The 20,699-nt window shown below is 43.6% G+C and overlaps 1 protein-coding gene across 1 annotated transcript; it reads right to left on the bottom strand.

Annotated features, from left to right (window-relative positions):
* Window positions 1–16,578: 16,578 nt before the first annotated feature.
* On the bottom strand, window positions 16,579–18,810 carry LOC138879258 (uncharacterized). Its single transcript, XM_070158862.1, has 4 exons — window positions 18,748–18,810; window positions 17,559–17,609; window positions 17,173–17,343; window positions 16,579–17,103 (listed from the first exon to the last, which is right to left on the bottom strand). The coding sequence occupies exons 1-4, from the start codon at window positions 18,808–18,810 to the stop codon at window positions 16,579–16,581; spliced, it is 810 nt and encodes a 269-aa protein (XP_070014963.1).
* Between the last annotated feature and the right edge of the window lie 1,889 nt (window positions 18,811–20,699).

The raw sequence follows: 20,699 nt of genomic DNA, 5'->3' as shown, positions 1-20,699 counted from the left end.
CAGAACATATAAATTCTTGCCTTCGCGAAAATTAGCCATTTTTCATCTTTTTCAAAACGGGAAGAAGCTTGGGGAGCACTTTTCAAGAGAGATTCTGAGAGGAGTTCATTGAGGTAAGGTCTTTGGTCCCTAAACTCATTATTGGAATGATTTTTATCAATTTAAGCATGAAAAATTTAGGAAAATCAGTGGTAATTGGGGGGGTTAGGGCTTGTCTAATTGGAGACCTTTGAGTGATGATTTGAGGGACAAATTGAGGTTTGATTTTGGTACTTTTGATATGACTGAACTCGTGAGAGTGCGAGGGTTCTGGAAATATGAATTTTACCCTATTTTGAAATGTGGGCCCGAGGGGTATTTTGGTCATTTTATGTAATTTCGCGTATTAGCTTAGAATGTAATTGTAGAATTAGTTACTTGAAGTGTTATTTACATTATGCAATTAAATTGAATAGATTTAGGCCATTTAGAGTCGAGTACTCGTGGCAAGAGCGTGGTTTCGGGTTAATTTTGAGCTGGTTAGAGGTAAGTGGCTTGTCTAACCTTGTGGGGAGGGGGGGACCTTCCCATTAGGATATGATATATTTGATAATTGAAATGCCTTGTACGTGAGGTAACGAGTGCGTACTTGAGCTAACTGTTGAAAATCCGGTTTTACTTTAAGTATTTCAATTGAGTTCCTTTTTCCTGTTTTATTCTACTTGCGAATTTAGCCTGTTGTTTTTTAGAAAAGCATGTTTAGTTGACTTAATTGCCTATTTGCTTAAACTGCTTTAATTGCATTACATGAAGCATGTTAGGCTAGAATTAACTGTTTACTTGGTACAAAATTAGCATTTAATTGAGTATTCTTGTGTTGTTTCTGTGTGTTTTTAATTTGGGACTACGGGACGGCATCCCGGGAGATCCCCTGTACATATTTATGATATGAACTGAGGTGCATGATACCAAAAGATCCTTGGCACGTATATTGAGGATACCAAGATATCCTCGGGATACCAAGAGATCCCTAGTATATATTGAGGATACCAAGAGATCCTCGGGATACCAAGAGATCCCTAGCATATATAGAGGATACCAAGAGATCCTCGGGATACCAAGAAATACCTTGTATACATAGAGGATACCAAGAAATCCTCGGGATACCTAGAGATCCCCGGTTATCAGCCTTGTTATGAGTGGTACTTCCTTATGGTTTGCCTTCATCTCTGTTTCCGTTATTGTACTCTTATTATCCTGTATAGATTCTTAATGTAGATTCTCAATTGTATTGCTTATCTTATCCTGTCATCTTTATATTTATCTAATCTCAGTAGGGTCCTGACCTTCCTCATCACTACCCAACTGAGGTTAGGCTTGGCACTTACTGAGTACCGCTGTGGTATACTCATGCCCCTTCTGCGCATGTTCTTCATGTGCAGATCCAGGTACCGCTACTCAGGCCTATCATCCTTGAGGAGGCGACTGCTCTAGAGACCTAGAGGTACATCTATCGCGTCCACAGACCGAGAAGTCCCTTTATATTCCTGCTTTTAGTATTTAGCCTTTCTGTATTTTTCTGTTCTTATTAGACATTCCGAAGTTAGAGCTATGTAGTATTGATCTTAACTTGTGATTCGTGTGTTTCCGGGTCTTGGATTATGTATTAGTATTGAGAGTTAAACATGGTGTAAGCCGAGCGGCACATTTAAACAGTATTACTACTTTATTTCTGTTTTAAATTGTTTTACTTCCGTAAATTTTGGTTTTCTTCTGCAAAATAGGCTTACCTAGTCGTAGAGACTAGGTGCCATCATGATGGTTCACGGAGGCCGAACCGGGGTCGTCACAGTACCGACCCAATGCGTAAGAGCCACTGTTGCTATCCCATAATTAAAGGTCGTACCGACCCAATGCGTAAGAGCCACTGTCGTCAGCCCATATTAAAGGTCGTACCAACCTAACACGTAAGAGCCACTGTCGCCAGCCCATATTAAAGGTCGTACTGACCCAACATATAAGAGCCTAAGGGCTAGCTTAAAATTCAAAAACTTAAGGGTCAATAAGCTTGAGCCGATATTCAACTTGAAGACTGAGCCCGAAACAGTTAACCAAAAAAGTGCCTAAGGGAAAATGCGTAAGAGCCTATGAGCCAGCCCAACAAGCCTCAAGGCTGATTTATAAACCTAAGGGTTTTTCTCGGAGCCCAGTTCACCTGGCCAATTATCCCAAACGTATAAATTTAAGACAAAGAAAAACATACACAAGCAAATGGAAATTCACGGAAGGAGAAAACCGAAAGGTTTCTTTATATATATATGAAACAAGGCAAGGCTACATTTACAAATTCTCCCCGAGAGCCCTGTACAAAGAATCAAAAAGAAAAGGCCTTGTTTATTTTCCCTTTGGGGGCTGCGGCCCCATCGGCCTCTCCCATATTATCTTCGACATCAGACATGAGAAACTTGGCGTCGTATTCATCTGCCTTGGCCTGCTCAATCTCTTCCAAGAGATCAAAGCCCCTAGCATGAATTTCCTCGAGGGTCTCCCTCCGGGATTTGCACTGGGCATACTCATTGCTTCTTCTCTCCCTATCAGAAGCCCCTCTCAACTTCGCTCGAACGTCAGCAGCTTCTTTTAAATAGATGGCCACTTTATTATTGGCCTTAGCCCTAATCTCTTCAGATTTATCCCGGGCATCCATGACCTCGGCCTTTATCTCCGGGTCGGACTCAAGCCTTGCAATCCTGTTCGTGTGAACTGAGCTGTTTTCACGGGCATTCTGGAGTTGTACCTCGAGGGCAGAAACCTTGGCCAAAGCATTCTTCTTGGCCGCAATACGAGCATCTATCTGAGCCCTTAGTTTGTTGCACTCATGCTTGGCCTGGCCAACCTCTCCCCAAAAGCATTCCAGATCCTCTATGTTGCTCTACAACTAAAGCATTAAAATATTAATCTTTGAGGATAGAATGAGAAGCATGCATTCCCTCGGAGCAAAGGTTACCTGTTTCTCAAGGTGGCTTTCGTAGTTCAGGCTTCTATTCGACTCGTACCAAAGGTGCCTCAATTCTTTTCTCTTTTTATCACAAAGAAGCCTGAGGGATTTCTCCCCATTCAAGGCTTTCCTCAACCTGGCTTCATAACGGAGCAGCTCGGACTTGAGCTTGTCAAAGTCCTATGAAAAAGAAGCTCACTGAGAAAACGAAAATGTAAAATCAAAAAGCCAACAACGCCAACCAAAGCTCACCACAGAACAAAGCCGTTGAGCCTCCTCAAAGGTTGAGCGCGTATTTACTGGCCTGGTCTCACCTACCCCAGTTGAACCAATCTCGTTGAGGACATGGTCGCTCGATACCCCGCTTGATTTAGGTGGCCCCTGGTCTTGAGCTTCCCTCGAAGTACCTTCGATGGGAAAAGAAGACGGCGGCAAGGGAGGAACCGTTTTTCCAAGGCTAGAAGCCTCAGATGCTGCAAGCTCAGCTAATACATATTCTTTAAGACTCCAATCAGGGCTTGCCTCGTTATGAGCACCCTCGTCCTTCGAGGACTCCTTCCCTTTACCATCAGTCCTTAACCCTAAAGCCGATGACCTTTCCTCTTCCCCGAGGGGGAACAGTCTCATCTCAGAAAATTCTCCGATGCCTACGGTGATAAAGTTAGTACACATAAAAGAAAGTACCTTTCAAAGAAAACAAGCTACACAACACATACCATGATGTTATCTCGCCACTTGCTTTCATCGTAAGTCGAGCAAGCTGCCAGTCTCCTAGACCAATCCGCCAGGTCGGGGACCTCGTATGACATTCACAGGATTGCTGCAAAAAAGAAAAGAAAAAAGAAATCATCTTTACAGAGTCCGCCTCCACCATGGACAAAAATAATAAGAACACGAGCGTACCACTTACGTGTAAAATTCCATTTCTCAGGAAATGGAAGGAACTCTACGGGGATAATATCGATAGTCCGCACTCGGACGAAATGACTCATCCACCATCAGTCCCCATATTCTTCATTGCTGGCAACAAAGTGACGAGTGGATCGATGTCGTAGAGTAATCAGGCCTCAATGATGCAGGGGCCGATATAGTCTAATAATATGGCTGAGGGTGAACTCGAGCCTGGTTTTATCTGCAAAATACCTTATCATCAGCACTATCCTCCAAAACGATGGGTGAACCTGTACTAAGGTAACCCGACGTCTTCTACAAAATTCGAGCACGGCCCTTTCGAGAGGGCCCAACAGAAAAGGGTACATGTATATGTTCAAAAATCCCTCGACATGAGCCATGATGCTCTCTTCCGGGGAAGGTACCAGTAGTACCACCTTTTCTCCCCATCCGCAGTCTTTTCTAACTACCTCGAGGTGCTCCTCCCCTATTGAGGAGATAAACCTCGATGCATTCTCCCGAAGGCGCTGAACATTTGGAGGTCTCTGACACAAAGTCCCTCCTCGTGACAAAGCACCTCGAAGTTAGCTTACCGGACACCAACAGTGTACCACTGACCGAGCGCGAAACAGAGGCGGAACTCTCCTCTCTTTGATGAACATATTTAGATGCAGCAGCCATGGCTATGGTAAAATAAGAAAAAGGAAGATGAAGACTTGGGCGAAAGCTTTTGAAATGGTAAGAGAACTAGCACAAAAAAGAGATCTATAAAAGGGATAGTTACTTAAAGTAGCGGAGTCCTCAAAAAGGTAATATACAAATGCATATATAGAGCAAGAAACGACTGTTTGCCTATTTTGAAGGCCAATTAATTCTGACCATATCATTACCATTTTTGGGGAGGTGTACCGGTCGGACCACTCCGGTCGCTTCACAACCGTGTCACATAAATGATACTGTCACACAATGCTCGGGAGCCGTTGAGACCCCAAGGATTTCTGTTATTACAAGCATCGATTCTAAAAAGCCATCGACCCAATCTCAAGATGGTGCCCGATCTCAAGGGTCCCGATTACTCCAAGTATGGGCTCCGAAGAGACAACATCAAAATCCAAAGGCTAACTCCGCGTGAACACTGAAATATAAAATTCAAAGACATGAAGCAGAAAAATCTTCTTACATTACCAAAAATATATTTATATGGGGTGTTTTTACAAAACTTCCCCCCCCCCCGAGAAATTCATACGCAAAAAAAGAAAGGAAGACGACGTGGGTCTATTCTTAACCATCACTACTCTCTGGATCATCTCCGGAACCCTCGTCTGATGTGGCCGAAAATGCCTATTCTTCCTCCAACACTCGGGCTTCCTCAATCTCAGCTGAGAGATCAGCGCCTTTAGTGCTTGCTTACTCGAGAGCTTGCCTCCTTGCCTTTGCATGAGTGTAAGCGATGGCCCGAGTCAGCTTCTGCTCTGCCTTCTCGGATATCTCTCAGGCTCGTTCATTCACAGTAGTAGCATCTTTCATGTATGAAGACTCATTTTCTTCGGCCTCAGACTTGGCCACAGATAGTTCCGCAACATCCTTCTGAGAACTCCGAAGAAGACCCTGGATCGATGCCAACTCCGTTCGCAAAAGGTCTCTCTCCAAGGTCATGACCTTATTTTGCCGCCTCAGCTCGAGGATCTCCGCATTCTTGGCTGTAACCTTTTCCTGAATTACCCATGAGGGAATCCTTTTGTCCGATCTGCAAAGGAAAAACAAGTTGGTAAGCATCAAGTTATAAGAATAATAAACATGTTCATGGATGTCGTGTTACCTGCTCAGCAAGGCTAGCCCTCACGCTCCCTTTAAACTAGCCTGAAGCTCGCTCAACTCCTCCCCCTTTCGGGCAGAGGAGGCCTTCGACTCCTTTAGCTCTGAGGTGAGCTTCTCGATCTCCTTCCCATAGCACGAAAGATCGTCTCGAAGCCTAGAAAAGGCATGGTCATACATTTTCTTAGCCTGTAACAAAGCAGGGAAGTTAGAAATACAAAGGCAAAAGATTTGAAGTGCTAAAGATATGCCAAAGAATATCACCTGCTCCTGAAGCCTCTATGCCTCCTCGAGAGTGATGGTAGCATCGAGGTAAATGTTCTCGTCGACACCATCGAAAAGGTTTTTGAGAACATCTTCCCCTCTATGAGAAGCCCCCATATCGACGGTAGTCGGGTCCTGTGCATCCCTGATTTCCCCTGGTGAGTATGAATGAGCCAAATTAAAGCCACCCAGGGCATTAATTTCTCTAAGGGTCTCATTTTACCCCCGAGAAGCTCCAGCTTCAGGCCTTTTGGAGTCACCAGTAGCGGGTTCATCGGTTCAGACTGTACCATGTCCGACTTGAAACTCGGGGATTGTGCCTGCACCCTTCTCGGGGGTCTCCTCAGCACGGGTTTGGTCTATATTGACCACCCCCGACTCGGTGGCCTTTTGACCAATAATCGGTGGAGCATCAACACTCTATCTTGCCCTTTGTACCAAAGGGCGATCATTATCATCATCACCTTCTTCGTCTTCAGAATGAGGACTTGCCACAGTAGCCAAAGTCGAGACCGTGGCGTTAATATTAATCGAAGACTCAGTCGAAGCTTCCTTCTTCCTTTTCTTACCCTTGCCAGGTTTCGAGGTTCCCTCCTCACCAGCAAGAACCAGCCTCATTGACACTCCATCCCCGAGGCCTACACAAGCATGATGCATCAAACTTACCACCACAAAAGATACTCATAAGGGAACCTAGTGAAGATAACATCAAAAAGCATACCGTAGTTCTTAGCCTGCCACCGCGTTTTGGCCAAGTCACTCCAAGAACGCTCGATATAAGGGAAAGTGGAGTCCAACTATCTAATCCATCCCGGTAGGTTCTGAACCGTGCCGAGGTACCAAGCGGTGGCTGCATAATCAAAAGAAGATCATTTTTCAGAAAGGGATGAAAGGGCAATAAAACATGCTCGAGGTATGGGCACTTAAGCTGCATATTCCATTCCTCCAAGAATGGCATCCTATTAGCCGGGATGATATCCGAGGTCCTCACTCAGACAAACCTGCTCATCCACCCTCGATCTTTGTCCTCATTGATGCTAGAAAAGAACGGCTGCGTGGATCGAGGATGAAGCTTGATCAAACCCCGGAAGAGATGAGGGTTGCATAATCTGACCAAGTGATTGAGGGTAAATGTCATACCCTCGACCTGGTTGGAAAAATACTGGAGCATATGAACGATCCTCCAAAAAGAAGGATAGATCTGACCGAGCGTCACTCATTACTCACGGCAAAAATCGAGAATTACTGGATCTATCAACGGGGAAGAAGGATCCGAAGAATCTGCGAGACCTAGAGTAAATGGGTATGTGTACACGCTGAGGAAGCCAGCTTTATAGTCTACTATACTTTCCTCAAGGTTGGGGATTTCTACTAACACTGCCTCCCCCCATTGGCAGTCTTGCTTCACTCTGTTCGTATTAGTCACCACGCTGATGTACCGAGACACGTGCTCACATCGGCCTGGCATAGAAGGGGTTTTTTGATGGAAAACTCGGATACGGTATCGAATTTATTTGGGGTATATTGCTCGACAGTTTGGGGTACTTTTGGTTTGCCCTTCGACGGGCATGACGAGGAAGCAATGCCCTTTTTCTGAGGTACCATTCTAGAGGTTCTGGCCATGACTATAAAAAAGAGGAGTTTCTAGGAAGGAAAGTTAAGAAGCAAGTACAAAAGAGAGAAGAATGTAGAAGATGGTGAACTTAGCTATAGAAACTTGAAGATGTTGTAAAAGTATGAATGGCAAAACGGTTGAGGTATTTATAGAAGCAATATGGGCAGTGTTTAGGAAGTGAAAAGGTTGAACCAATAGCGGTTCATGCGCTTCTCAATAGTCGTGTTGATAGCAACCCATGCGCAGTCTTTGATTCATGGGGTAGTATTGAAGAGGTAAGAACTCAAGACCGTTTCTTATCATTTTCATTCTAAGAAACACGGGGACTATCTGTATATGGTAAAAATTAGAGGGTTTGATTTTATGGTCATTATGACGCTTCATGGACACGTCTCCAAGGGCTCAAGGCCAGGTTCAAGGTTCAACCCCGAAGGGTTCTCAGTATTCGACCTCGGGGCAGTGCAAATCGGTAGTTATGATGGAAAAATGGGAAGTTCCCCAGGCACGTGATTAAGGTTGAACCAGTCTATTAGGCTAGTACGAGCCTGTACCGTGGCATTAAATGGCTCTACCAGCCATTTGTCTTTGTAATAAATGCATTTGTACTATGTTGGGATTCCCCCTCATATATAAATGGGATCCTTGTCATTTTGTACGAGTGTATACGGTAAAAATCAGTGGTCCGATTTTATAATCATTAAGGCACCTCGTAAAGAACGCCCCCAGAAGGCTCGAAGCTTAGCTCGGGGTTTCAACCCCGAGGGTTCTCAATGATTAACCTCGAGGCAGTGCAAACAAGCGGCTATAGTGGGTCGATGTAAAGTTCCCAAGGCACGTGACTAGAGCTGACAAAGTCTTTTATGCTAGGTCAAACCCGTATCATGGCATTAAATGGCTGTACCAGCTAGGGGTGGGCATTCGGTATTTCGGTTCGGTATTTAAGAATTTTGTTTCGGTATTTCGGTATTCGGTTTATCGATTGTGTATACCAAATACCGTACCAAATTATTTCGGTACGGTTCGGTATTTCTTATTTTGGTTCAGTATGGTTTCGGTACGGTTTTGGTTTAACCAAGACCCATTCAGATTGTTTCACTTCAGTGTAAGAACCAATTGAGGCTGGTAAATTTACACTAGTAATAGTTCTGTCACTTTCTAGTTTCTAATGTAACTGCAACTAAGCAAAAGCTAAAAAGGATAAAGAAGCCATTAACAATATCCTTTTCTAGCCATCTATAAATAAATAAAAACCATGGCCATTACTACTCAAGTCCACAATTATTTAAATTTTTCCAAACCAGGCCATTTTAACAAGTGCACAATTCTGTGCAACAGTGCAGTATGCACAATTCAAATTTCAAAATTCAAAGGCTCAAAGACAAAGATGCAACAGATGTAGCACCTAAATAGCTAATCTACTGGCTGCATTACCAATTAACAGATGCAACATCAATCTTAACCAACAGATGCAACAACAGTCTAACCAACAGATGCAGCAGCTTAACAATATCTTTCCAACAGATGCAACAACAGTCTAACCAACAGATGCAACAGCAGTCTTAACCAACAGATGCAGTAGCATAACAATATCTTTCCAACAGATGCAGCAACAACTAAATAGCTCATCTACTAGCTGCATTACCAATTAACAGATGCAGATGCAGAAGTCTTAACCAACAGATGCAGCAACAGTCTAATGTAACTGCAGCTAAGCAAAAGCTAAAAATTCAAAAGGCAACAACACATGCAGCAGCAGTATGCACAATTCAAATTTCAAAATTCAAAGGCTCAAAGATGCAACACCTAAATAGCTCATCTACTGGCTGCATTACCAATTAACAGATGCATATGCAGCAGTCTTAACCAACAGATGCAGCAGCAGTCTAACCAACAGATGCAGCAGCTTAACAATATCTTTCCAACAGATGCAGCAGCAATCTAATGTAACTACAGCTAATCAAAAGCTAAAAATTCAAAAGGCAACAACACATGCAGCAACAATATGCACAATTCAAATTTCAAAATTCAAAGGCTCAAAGATGCAACACCTAAATAGCTCATCTACTGGCTGCATTACCAATTAACAGATGCAGATGCAGCAGTCTTAACCAACAGATGCAGTAGCTTAACAATATCTTTCCAACAGATGCAGCAACAATCTAATGTAACTGCAGCTAAGGAAAAGCTAAAAATTCAAAAGGCAACAATACATGCAGCAGCAGTATGCACAATTCAAATTTCAAAATTCAAAGGCTCAAAGATGCAACAGATGCAGCACCTAAATAGCTCATCTACTGGCTGCATTACCAATTAACAGATGCAGATGCAGCAGTCTTAACCAACAGATGCAACAACTTAACAAAATTAACAATAAAAATAATAAATTATCAAGGTGCAACAGATGCAGGCATGCAACAGTCTTAACAAAATTAGCACTTAACAGATGCAGTAGCTGTAGCAGAATTAACTTAATAGTGCAATAGCCTTAACACTTAACACTTAAAAACAATCTTAATTCTTAAATACGGATTCCGGGAAGATGCGCTAGACAATGCTTAATATGCTTCCTTAAACCAATTGTTCCATTCCTCTTTGGATTAACATTATAGACTTGACCACAATGCTTGCACTCTACTTGACCATAATGCTTTGCACGCTTAATAGACTTGACCACAATGCTTGCACTCTATAAGGTAAAGAAAATATTAGGATTTCTCTTCAAAACACCTAGGAAGGAAGGATCTTTATTCTTTCCATTTTCGCTAGCAACTTTCTTTAAAATATTTGAAACACGTTTTCAGAACACACACACTCTCTGTTTTCGGCACACTGATAAGAACTGGCATACTCAATGTCAATGGAGTTACCAATATACCTTGCACTGATCAATAAGTTAGATTTTGTACTTCTTTTGCCACATATAGAAAAATACATTAATTTCAGAAAGAAAAATGAATAACAAAATAAGGGATCCTCTTCACCTCTAACTCATCTGCTAAAGCAAGTCAACAACCAAAAAAAAAAAAGTAGAAACATACCTTCGAAAGACGAAAATTGAAACTATCACAAGTTCGCAACAGTAGCATCTTCATTTGCCCGGAATTTTTGAGGAGTGAGGAGTGAGGAGTGAGGACTGAGGAATCGAATCAAGCTCGGAAATCGCAATGCCCTAATCGCCTACTCAGTCAACTGTGTCTGTATGTCTGTATCTGACTTTCATAGTTTCAGTACCTAATGAATTAGCTAGCCCTAATCTTTTTAGAGTGGGATGGGCCGATGGGGGCATGGGGCAATGGGCTGGGGCGCCGAGAAGGGGCGATGGGCTGGGCTAAGGTTAGGCAGTGGAGTAGTGGACTGGAGCAATCCAAAAAAAGTAATGTATTTTAAAAAATCGGTATTTCAGTATTTCGGTATACCGAAATTTCACATTTCTAATACCGAGGACCGTACCGAAATACCAAAATACTGAAATTGCAATACCGAATTAGACCGAAATACCGAAAAAATTGAAACCGAAATATCAATTTAATTTGGTTCAGTTCGAAATTCGGTTTTTCGGGTTTTATGCCCACCCCTGGTACCAGCTCCATATCTTTGTAATAAATGCATTTGTACTATGTTAGGGTTTCCCCTCATATATAAAGGGGATCCTTGTCATTTTGTAAGCATCATCTGATAGACAAGATATACAACATTACTCATAACATTGAATACAAGAACATTCTCTGCCCTCTAACTTAAACATATTCTCTTGGTTTCATCACTTACATTTATTGCTTATATTCATTGTGTTCTATTTATTTTTCTTCATTCATTGTTCATTGTTGATCATAAAGAGCCGTCATTGCAGCTCTCATAACTGTTAATTCCCCATCGACTGCCCTTATCCAGACATCCGACTCGACCTCGAGGCCCTATATACGCCAGCTCGAGGCCCCGATTTCTAGCTCTTCGGTTTGATTATCATTCTATCTACAAGCTCTTAGCTTATCTTTTGATCTTTCACTTAACATCTATTGCATAACAACTAGCAGAAAAATAGATGATAGATTTTTAGAACCACAAAATCAAATCTAATTGTTATTTCCATTTTCAAGGTAAATAGTTTGGCATCCACCGTGGGGCTAAAAATAAAATAATTGTTTTTTTGTTGGTTTACTACATAACGCAAGTTATCTTTCACACTTTTTCTTGTCCAAGATCTTTTGATTTTTGGTCAAAATGTCTAACTCAGTAAATGCACGCGAAAACAACGGTCTTATGGACCTTGGAGAAAATGGTGTAGTTGTTCCAGGTGTTAGTGTACCACCACGAAACCCTTTGGATTCACCAGAACCAATTCCCGTGGACGTGGTCTCGCGCAACGCTCTACACGTCGAGATAAGCTCCCACACCAACAAGAGTATACATCAAGAAAACCAACAAGAAGATCAAAAAACCCCGGCTCAAGAAGAACAAAGGGTTACCCTTCACATCATCTTCGAGATGTTACAAGCACAACAACTGGCGATTGCTCAGTTGTAAAGCCACCAAAAAACTCCTAGCACGGTAGCACCGAAAACGGCTCCTCAAGCCGAGCAGGTACCAGAAATATCAAGCAACAATGGGTCGGCAGCCGACCCCGCCTTCATAAAGATGCTCGAGGACCTCACAAAGAGTATCTAGTCGGGTAAGAAGAAGATAGAAGCCAACGACAAGAAGGTAGATACCTACAATTCTAGGGTCGATCAAATTCCGGGCGTAACCCCGATCTGGAAGGGTGTAGATTCGAAGAAGTTCGTACAAAAGTCATTCCTACGGGAAGCAGCTCCAAAACCCATTCCAAAAAAGTTCATAATGCCCAACCTTCCGAAGTACAAAGAAACCTCGGACCCCAATGAGCACGTCACTGCTTACACTTGTGCACTGAAGGGCAACGACCTAAAGGACGACGAGATCGAATCCGTCCTACTAAAAATGTTCTGAGAGGTACTTTCAAAAGGGGCGATGATGTGGTATCACAACCTAGACCCAAACTCGATAGATTCGTTTGTCATGCTGGCAAATTCCTTCGTAAAGGCACATGCTGGTGCCATCAAAGTAGCTACAAGGAAATATGACGTCTTCAAAATCAAGCAAAGGGAGAACGAGATATTGCAAGAGTTCGTATCTCGCTTTGAATAGAACAAATGGAGCTACCACCAGTCTCCGATGAAAGGTCAGTGCATGCCTTCACTCAAGGCTTGAACGAGCGAAATTCTGTAGCCTCAAAGCAGCTGAAGCAAAACTTAGTTGAATATCCCGTTGTAACTTGGTCGGATGTTCACAACCGATACCAATCAAAAATCAGGGTTGAGGACGTCCAACTAGGAGCCTTTTCGGGCTAGGTAGACCCTACCAGGCTTCCGGCAAAGGAGCCAAAGCCAAACAAAGAAAGATATAAACCATACACTGAAGATAGAAGAAATGCCCCAAGGCGTAACATACCCCGAAATGACCGAAGGATGGATCGAGGTCAGAATACATGGGGGCTCGTGAGTAGAGCCGGATTCGATAGGCACATAGGGCCGATAAAGGCACCCTTCTTGTTAGAATACAACTTCAATATTGACATTTCAGACATCGTATTCTCCATCGGTAAAATCAGGGACACCAGGTGGCCAAGGCATGTACAATCAAATCCTTCGCAAAGGAACCATAACTTAGTGTGTGAATTTCACGGCACACACGGTCACAGGACCGAGGATTGCCGACAACTCCGGGAAGAAGTAGCCCGACTATTTAGCAAAGGTCACCTCCGAGAATTCATTAGCGACCGAGCCAAAAATCAGTTCCGGGAAAGAAAGGCGACCAAGAAGAGTGAAACAGATGAGCCACAACATGTCATCCACATGATCTTTGGAGGTATCGATGCTCCACAGGAACCCATGGTCAGGAGAACAAAAATATCGATCACTAGAGAAAAGCGAACTCGAGGTTACATACTCGAGGATGCCCTCACATTCAGCAACAAAGACAATGAGGCTCTATCTCAGCCTCATAACGACGCATTGGTAATTTCTTTTCTTGTAAATACATTTCAAATTAAGCGTGTGCTTGTGGATCCAGGTAGCTCGGCCAACATTATCAAGTAGAGGGTGGTAGAGCAGCTTGGACTACTTGGCCAGATTGTGGCCACCTCTCAAGTCCTCAACGGATTCAACATGGCAAATGAAATAACGAAAGGAAAAATCACCCTCCCGGTCAACGTAGCTGGCACAACCCAAAATGTCAAGTTTCATGTCATCGAAGGAGACATGAGGTATAACGCATTGCTCGAAAGGACGTGGGTACACTGCATAAGATCAGTACCATCCACCCTCCATCAAATGATTAAATTTCAAACAAAGGATGGGATAAAAACCATCTACGGGGAACAACATGCAGCAAAAGAGATTTTTGCGATGCACGATGTGACACTGGAGCCAATACCTCCACCATCGAAGGAGCCAAAGGATAAGAAAATAGTAAAATAGCAATAACAAGCTATATTCTCGGCTACACCCAACTAAACAAAGCAAAGGACCATACCGCATCCTCAGAACAAACGATTAAAACATATCGAGGCCCGAAGCGCCGTCAGCACTAAGGTATGATCATCTCCCCTGTTTTTTTAGTTACATTTTACACTAACTTGAGTGCAGGTATCCGATCAAAACGGTCGAAGCGCTTTTCAACTCGAAGGCCTTAGGTTCCAAAAGCATACATTGCACTATTTTCCTTCGACTGGGTTTTTATCCCAAGAAAGGTTTTACCGGCAAGGTTTTTAACGAGGCAACATCCATATGCTACCTAAGGAAGACTCAACAAGTATTCAAGGCTTCCCTTCAATCAACCTTGAATACTGGGGGGATCCCCCCGGAAGGTCACCTCCTCGGAGAAGCTAAGATGTGCTAAATGGGATCTCGATAGGAAAATGATGTACCAGGCCAAACAGTCGAACGAACCGTGTCCATATAGAATAACCAAGCCCTTGACATCAAAAACATGTACACTTGTACCAAGTAATCAAAGAATACTTTCCCCTCCATCAAAGCATTTCGTGTTTCAAAGAAGTTCACAATTTTTTACAAAAATGGCTCCAGAGCCAAAAACGTCCCGAACACTCAGGGACTGACGACAAAAAATCGAAGTCGTATGACCTCCGAGTTGGAAGATTCGAACTTGTAAGACCTCAATGAGGCAACATCAAGGTTACAAAATTGGCTCCAGAAGCCAAAAACATCCCGAACACTCGGGGACTGGCGTCAAAAACTCGAAACCATATGACCTTCGGGTCGGAAGCTCGGAACTTGTAAGCCCTAAATCAGGCAACATCAAGTTTACAAAAATGGCTCCAGAAGCCAAAAAATGTCCGGAACATTCGGGGACTGGCGTCAAAAACTTGAAGTCGTATGACCTCTCGGTCGAAAGCTTAGAACTCGTAAGCTCTCAACGAGGCAATATCAAGTTTACAAAACCGGCTCCAAGGCGCAAAATGTCCCGACCACTGGGGGACTAGCGTCAAAAACTCGAAGCCGTATGACCTCTGGGTCGGAAGATCGGAACTCGTAATCCCTCAATGAGGCAACATCATGTTTGCAAAAAAACAACAACTCTAGAATCAAAAACATCCCGAACACTCGGGGACTGGCGTTAAGAAACTTTCAATGTCTCGGGGACTATCGCCAATCGCCACCTCATCGACTTATCAAAAACCCAAAGCAATAAGACCCCATGTGGGCAACCTCGGTCTCGTAAGACCCATATAAGGCAACAACAATATTTGTAAGACCTCAAGCAAGGCATGAACTATACTTGTACCAAATAACAATATCTGTAAGACCTCAAGCAAGGCATGAACCATACTTGTGCCAAGTAACCAAAACTATAAGACCTCAAGTAAGGCATGTAAAAATTATAAGACCTTACAAAAAGGCATTATCCCGACCTTAAAGTTAAGGCTATATATTCGAACTTGTAAGACCCCTAAAAAGGCATACCCTCGATATAGACGCCAAAACTACTTCATTCGGGAACTAAAAGGCTACGACCGAACATAAATGACTACGGACATAAGGATTCGGCCAAACTAACGCGACTTGGGGACGCCCAACCGTCGCTATAAAATCACAGGTTTTCAATTACTTCGAAAAGAACCGGTTACACATGCTACCCTCGACATAGGCAAAAGAGCTTCGACTATATTAGCTCCAAATTATAGGCTTCAAAACACTCAGCCACTGAGCAAAACCTCTTGAGGTGCTTTTTCATCGCCGTATAACAAATCACAATCGAGGTTTTTATCGAACCATCGAAGAGTCAGGCAAACATAATTTCAGAAAGTCCTTAACGAGGGAAAAATAAAGCCTATATTAGAGGTCGTACTGACCCAATATGTAAGAGCCACTACCGCCAGCCCATATAAAGGGTCGTACTGACCCAATGCATAAGATCCACTACCGCCAACCCATATAAAGGGTCGTACCGACCCAATGCGTAAGAGCCATTGCCGCCAACCCATATAAAGGGTTGTACCGACCTAATGCGTAAGAGCCACTGCCGCCAACTCATATGAGAGGTCGTACGACATAACGCGTAAGAGCCTAAGGGCTAGATTTAAATTCCAAAACTTAAGGGTCAATGAGCTCGAATCGAAACCTGACTCGGAGACTCAACCCAAAATAGTTAACTAAATATGCCTAAGAGCAAAAGCATAAGAGCTTAAACATTGGCTTATACTAAAAGGTCGTACCAACCAAACGCGTAAGAGACTATGTGCTAGCCCAACGAGCCCCAGGGCCATACTATAAACCTAAGAGTTCTTTTAACATGAAGACCAGTTTATCTGGCCAATGACTGACAAACATCGAAGAAAAATAAAGTGCATGATAAATGAAACCGCAAGGCTTCCTTTTATACGTATATGTGAAAAAACACAAGGCTCCATTTACAATGTTCTTTAAAAGCAGTACACACAAAATCAGAAAAGAAAGGCCTAATTTACGTCCCCCCTTAGGGACTATGGCCCGTCAGCCTCTTTTTCGCTATTTTCGGCATCGGACAAAAGGAACTTAGCGTCATATTCATCCGTCTTTGCCTGCGTTATCTCTTCTGAGATATCGAAGCCCTTTGCATGGATCTCCTCGAGGTTTTCCCTTCGAGATTTACACCTAACATACTCTTCGCTTCTACTCTCCCGGTTGAGAGCCCTTCTCAGCTCAGCTCGAGCATCGGTAGTGTCCTGCAAATAGATGGCCACTTTCTTATCAGCCTTAATTTGGATCGCTTCGGCATCAGCCCGGGCCTCCGTAACTTCGGCCTTCATCTTCAGAAGCTCAGACTCGTGCCTTGTAGTCATGTCCGTTCGGACTGAGCTGTTCTCACGAGCATTGCGGAGTTGTACTTCGAGAGTGGAAGCCTTGGCCAAAGCATCCTTCTTAGCCGCAACCTGGGCGTCCACTCGAGCCATTAGCTCATCACACTCACACTTGGCTTGACCAACATCTCTCCAATGGCGTTCCAGGTCCTCCGTCTTTTTATGCAACTGAAGTAAACAAAATATTAGCCACAGAGGACAGAAGAAGAAACAACACTCCCTTGGAACAAAAATTACCTGCTCCTCGGGGTAGCTTTTGTAGTTAAGACTTCGACTCGCCTCATACCGCAAGTGTGCCAACTCGTCTTCCCTCTCATCGCAAAGAAGCCTGAGGGATTTCTTTCTATCCACGGCTTTTCGTAGCGTGGCCTCACGATGAAGCAGCACAGACTTGAGCTTGTTAAAAGCCTATGAAGGAGAAACTCGATAAGAGAGTAAAAACTGCAAAAACTATAAAACCAATACGATCGACCAAAACTCACCACAGAGTGAGCCACTGAGCTTTCTCAAAAGTTGAGCATACATCTACTAGTCTGGCTCTATCAACCCCATTAGAACGCTCCCGGTTGGGATACAGTCGCTCGATATATGCAGCCTCTGGATTCGAACATCCCTTGAAGTACCTTTGACGGGAGAAGACGTCGGCGGCAGAGAACCCTCATTCCTCGAGGTACCTTCAACGAGAAAAGAAGACGGTAGCGGAGGAGGGACCATTTTTCTAAAGCTAGAGATCTCGGGCGCTACAGGCTCAGCTGACACATCCTCTCTGAGCCTCCGGGCTGGACTCGTCTTGCTATAAGTGTCATCGCCCTGCAAAGTCCCTTTTCGCTTATTATTATTATTATTATTATTCCTCATCTCCGAAGTTGACGATCCTTCACCCTTTCCGAGAGGGCACGATCTTGCCTCAAAGAAATCCCCAATGCCTGCGATGACGGAGTTAGTACGCATAAAAAGAAAGTGCCTTTCAAAAAAGGAGCAAATCACATAGCATATACCGTTGTGTTTCGCCTCCCATCTACCCTTAGACAAGTCTCGCCACTTACGTTTATCATAAGTCGAGCAGGTCGCCAATTTCAGAGCCCAATCCGTCAGGTCGGGGACCTCGTATGACATCCATGGAATCGTTGTAGAAAGGGAAAGAAAGGCACATTTACAGAGCCTGCCTCTGCCATAAGCAAAACAATGAAGGCATAAGTGTACCACTTACATGTAAAATTCCATTCCTCAGGAAAGGGAAAAACCTCGACGGGGATAATGTCGATAGTTTGTACTCGGACGAATCGGCTCATCCATCCCCGACCCCCATCTTCTTCATCATCGGTAATAAATGGCCTATTGGATCGGCATCGTAGGGTTAGCAGGCCTCAGTGGTGAAAAGGCCGGTTCAGCCTGATGAGATGACTACGGGTGAACTCAAGCCCTGCTTCCTCCGCAAAGAATCTCATCATCAATACTATTCTCTAAAATGATGGATGAACATGTGCCAAGGTAGCCCGATACTTTCGACAGAAGTCGAGCACAACCCTATCAAGAGGACCCAGTGTAAAGGGGTACGTGTATACATTCAAAAACCCCTCGGCATGATCCATGATGCTCTCTTCCGGGGAAGGTACCTACAGTACTACCTTTTCCCCCCCATCCACAATCTTTCCTCACTGACTCAAGGTGCCTCTCTCCTATTAAAGAAATAAACTTCGAGGCATACTCCCAATGACCCTAAACATTGGGAGGTTTTTCTGACAAAAATTCCCCCCTCGAAACAAAATGTCCCGAGGTTGGCTCGCCTGACACCGGTGGCGCACCACCAACCAGGCGGGAACCAGAGGCGGAACTTCCTTCTCCTTGCTGAACGGATCCTGGCATAGCAACCATAACTGTGGTAAAATCAGAGAATTGGAGCGGGAATTTGGGCGAGGGCTTCAAAGTTAAAATGGTGAAGGACCTAACACAGGAAAGAAGAATTCTATAAAGGAGGATAACTACTCAGAATAGCGGAATTCTCAAAGGAGGGAAGACAAACCTATATATAGAGCAAGCAGTGACTTCCCACCTGCCTCAAAGGCTAAATAAAAATTCTGGCTAAGCCATTATCACTTTGGTAAGATGTATCGACGGGATCGCCTCAGTCGTTTTATAACCATGTCATACAATTAACGCTGTCGTACGATGTTTTGGGGATCAAATACCCCTGCATCAACCCAGCCTCGAGATGGTACCCAATCTCAAAAATTTCTGTTTCCATGACTGAAGGCTCTAAGGAGCCATTGATATCATTACAAGTCTCGAGATAGTACCCGATCTTGAGGTCCTCTATCAAAAAGAAGATAGGCTCTAAGGAGCCATCAATATCACTAAGAGCTTCAAGATTGTGCCCGATCTCGAGGATCTCTGTCAAAACGGAAGATAAGCTCTAAAGGGCTACTCATATAAGCCTGACCTCGAGGTGGCACCCTACCTCGAGGATTTCTGCTATTACAAGTACGGGTCATTCACCCGATTCGTTGGCCTTCGAGCTACCCGAGTCTGAGCCAGTTCTCACTCGAGAATTATTAGAAAAGCCTCAGAACTATTTTCGCCTGGGGTCTGTCAACAAAGCCTTAAGGCTATCTTCACTCTAAGTTCAAATCAAGTTTTTTAGGCCGCCCGAGCTTGAACTAACTCTCCCTCGGGGACTGTCTATGAAAGTCTTAGGGATATCTTTATTATCAGGCGTTTGTGCAAATTCCCCTCGAGGACTATCACCAAGGCTAAGATTCGCTCTAAATTCGAAGCCCTATTCTCACTCAATCCGAATTCGAGAGCCTCGGCAGCCTAAGTTTGCATCGATTCAATCCGGGCTAAGTCCGAGGAACAGTAAAGGGTTCCAAGGAATATCATATTAATCGATTAGGGACCGAGCAAATACCTACGCCCGGGCCCGATATTCAGACCAATCAGTGAAGTCATTTGCTCAGATTATTCACAAACATAAACAAAGGGAAATTCAGCACAAATCAGAGACAAATTGAAGAAACATTTTGTATTAATAAACGACGATTACAAAAGCCCACGGAGGGTCCTCACACAGAAACAAAGAAGCAATATATATATATATATATATATATATATATATATATATATATATATATATATACAGCTGAAGGTTTAATCTACCCTCGGGGGCAATATCTTCGAGAACCACTTCCTTGGGTGCCTCATCTCGGTCTTTCAAACAGCACCTTCAAGGATGAAGAAGAAACAAAAAACGATGAAGAAGAAGGAGAAAAAGATGAAGAAGAAGTAGAAAAGGATGAAGAAGTGGCTGGTGAAAAATTTAGCGAGTATAGGTGTTGCCAGCACTACTATTGGGGAGCCACTTCTTGAAATGTTGCACCGGTGTGGGATGCAAAAGTTAGTAGATGGAACCACCTCACTCCACGGAAAACAAAAGGAGTGAAGAGCCGTACCGGGTAGTTAAGAGAGATGAGCAGAAGTTCATAGTCCGCATATCCTTTAATGCGAAGATAATTTGAGATTTCTCTCTCATTATTTCGGGCCAACAACAACAACAACAAATCAGTGCAATCCCACTTAGTAAGGAAAAGCTCTGGGAAAGGGCCATGGCATAACTGATGAGAACACTGCCATGTGACCTTATGGCCATGGGCTTCAAAAATGGGAAATAGCTTTTGATGAGGACGAAGAGAAGAAAAAAGTAAAAGGCTGTTGAGGAACGATTAAATGAAGTTTTGGTTCAAGAAAGCTTCCATTTATAGAGAAGG

This window comes from Nicotiana sylvestris, chromosome 10, assembly GCF_000393655.2.
Source record: "Nicotiana sylvestris chromosome 10, ASM39365v2, whole genome shotgun sequence".
Classification (NCBI taxonomy): Eukaryota; Viridiplantae; Streptophyta; class Magnoliopsida; order Solanales; family Solanaceae; genus Nicotiana; species Nicotiana sylvestris.
Note: the sequence above shows the minus strand (reverse complement) of the source record. Positions and strands in the feature narration are given on the sequence as shown.

What these genes read in the sequence shown, in the direction of transcription:
- LOC138879258 (XM_070158862.1), bottom strand. Translation starts at nt 18,810, where the DNA reads ATGGTTGCTATGCCAGGATCCGTTCAGCAAGGAGAAGGAAGTTCCGCC. An exon ending in CCGCCTCTGGTTCCCGCCTG is followed by an intron (nt 17,610 to 18,747) that starts GTTGGTGGTGCG and finishes TTCTCGTTGAAG; the next exon opens with GTACCTCGAGGAATGAGGGT. An exon ending in AAAGCTACCCCGAGGAGCAG is followed by an intron (nt 17,104 to 17,172) that starts GTAATTTTTGTT and finishes TGTTTACTTCAG; the next exon opens with TTGCATAAAAAGACGGAGGA.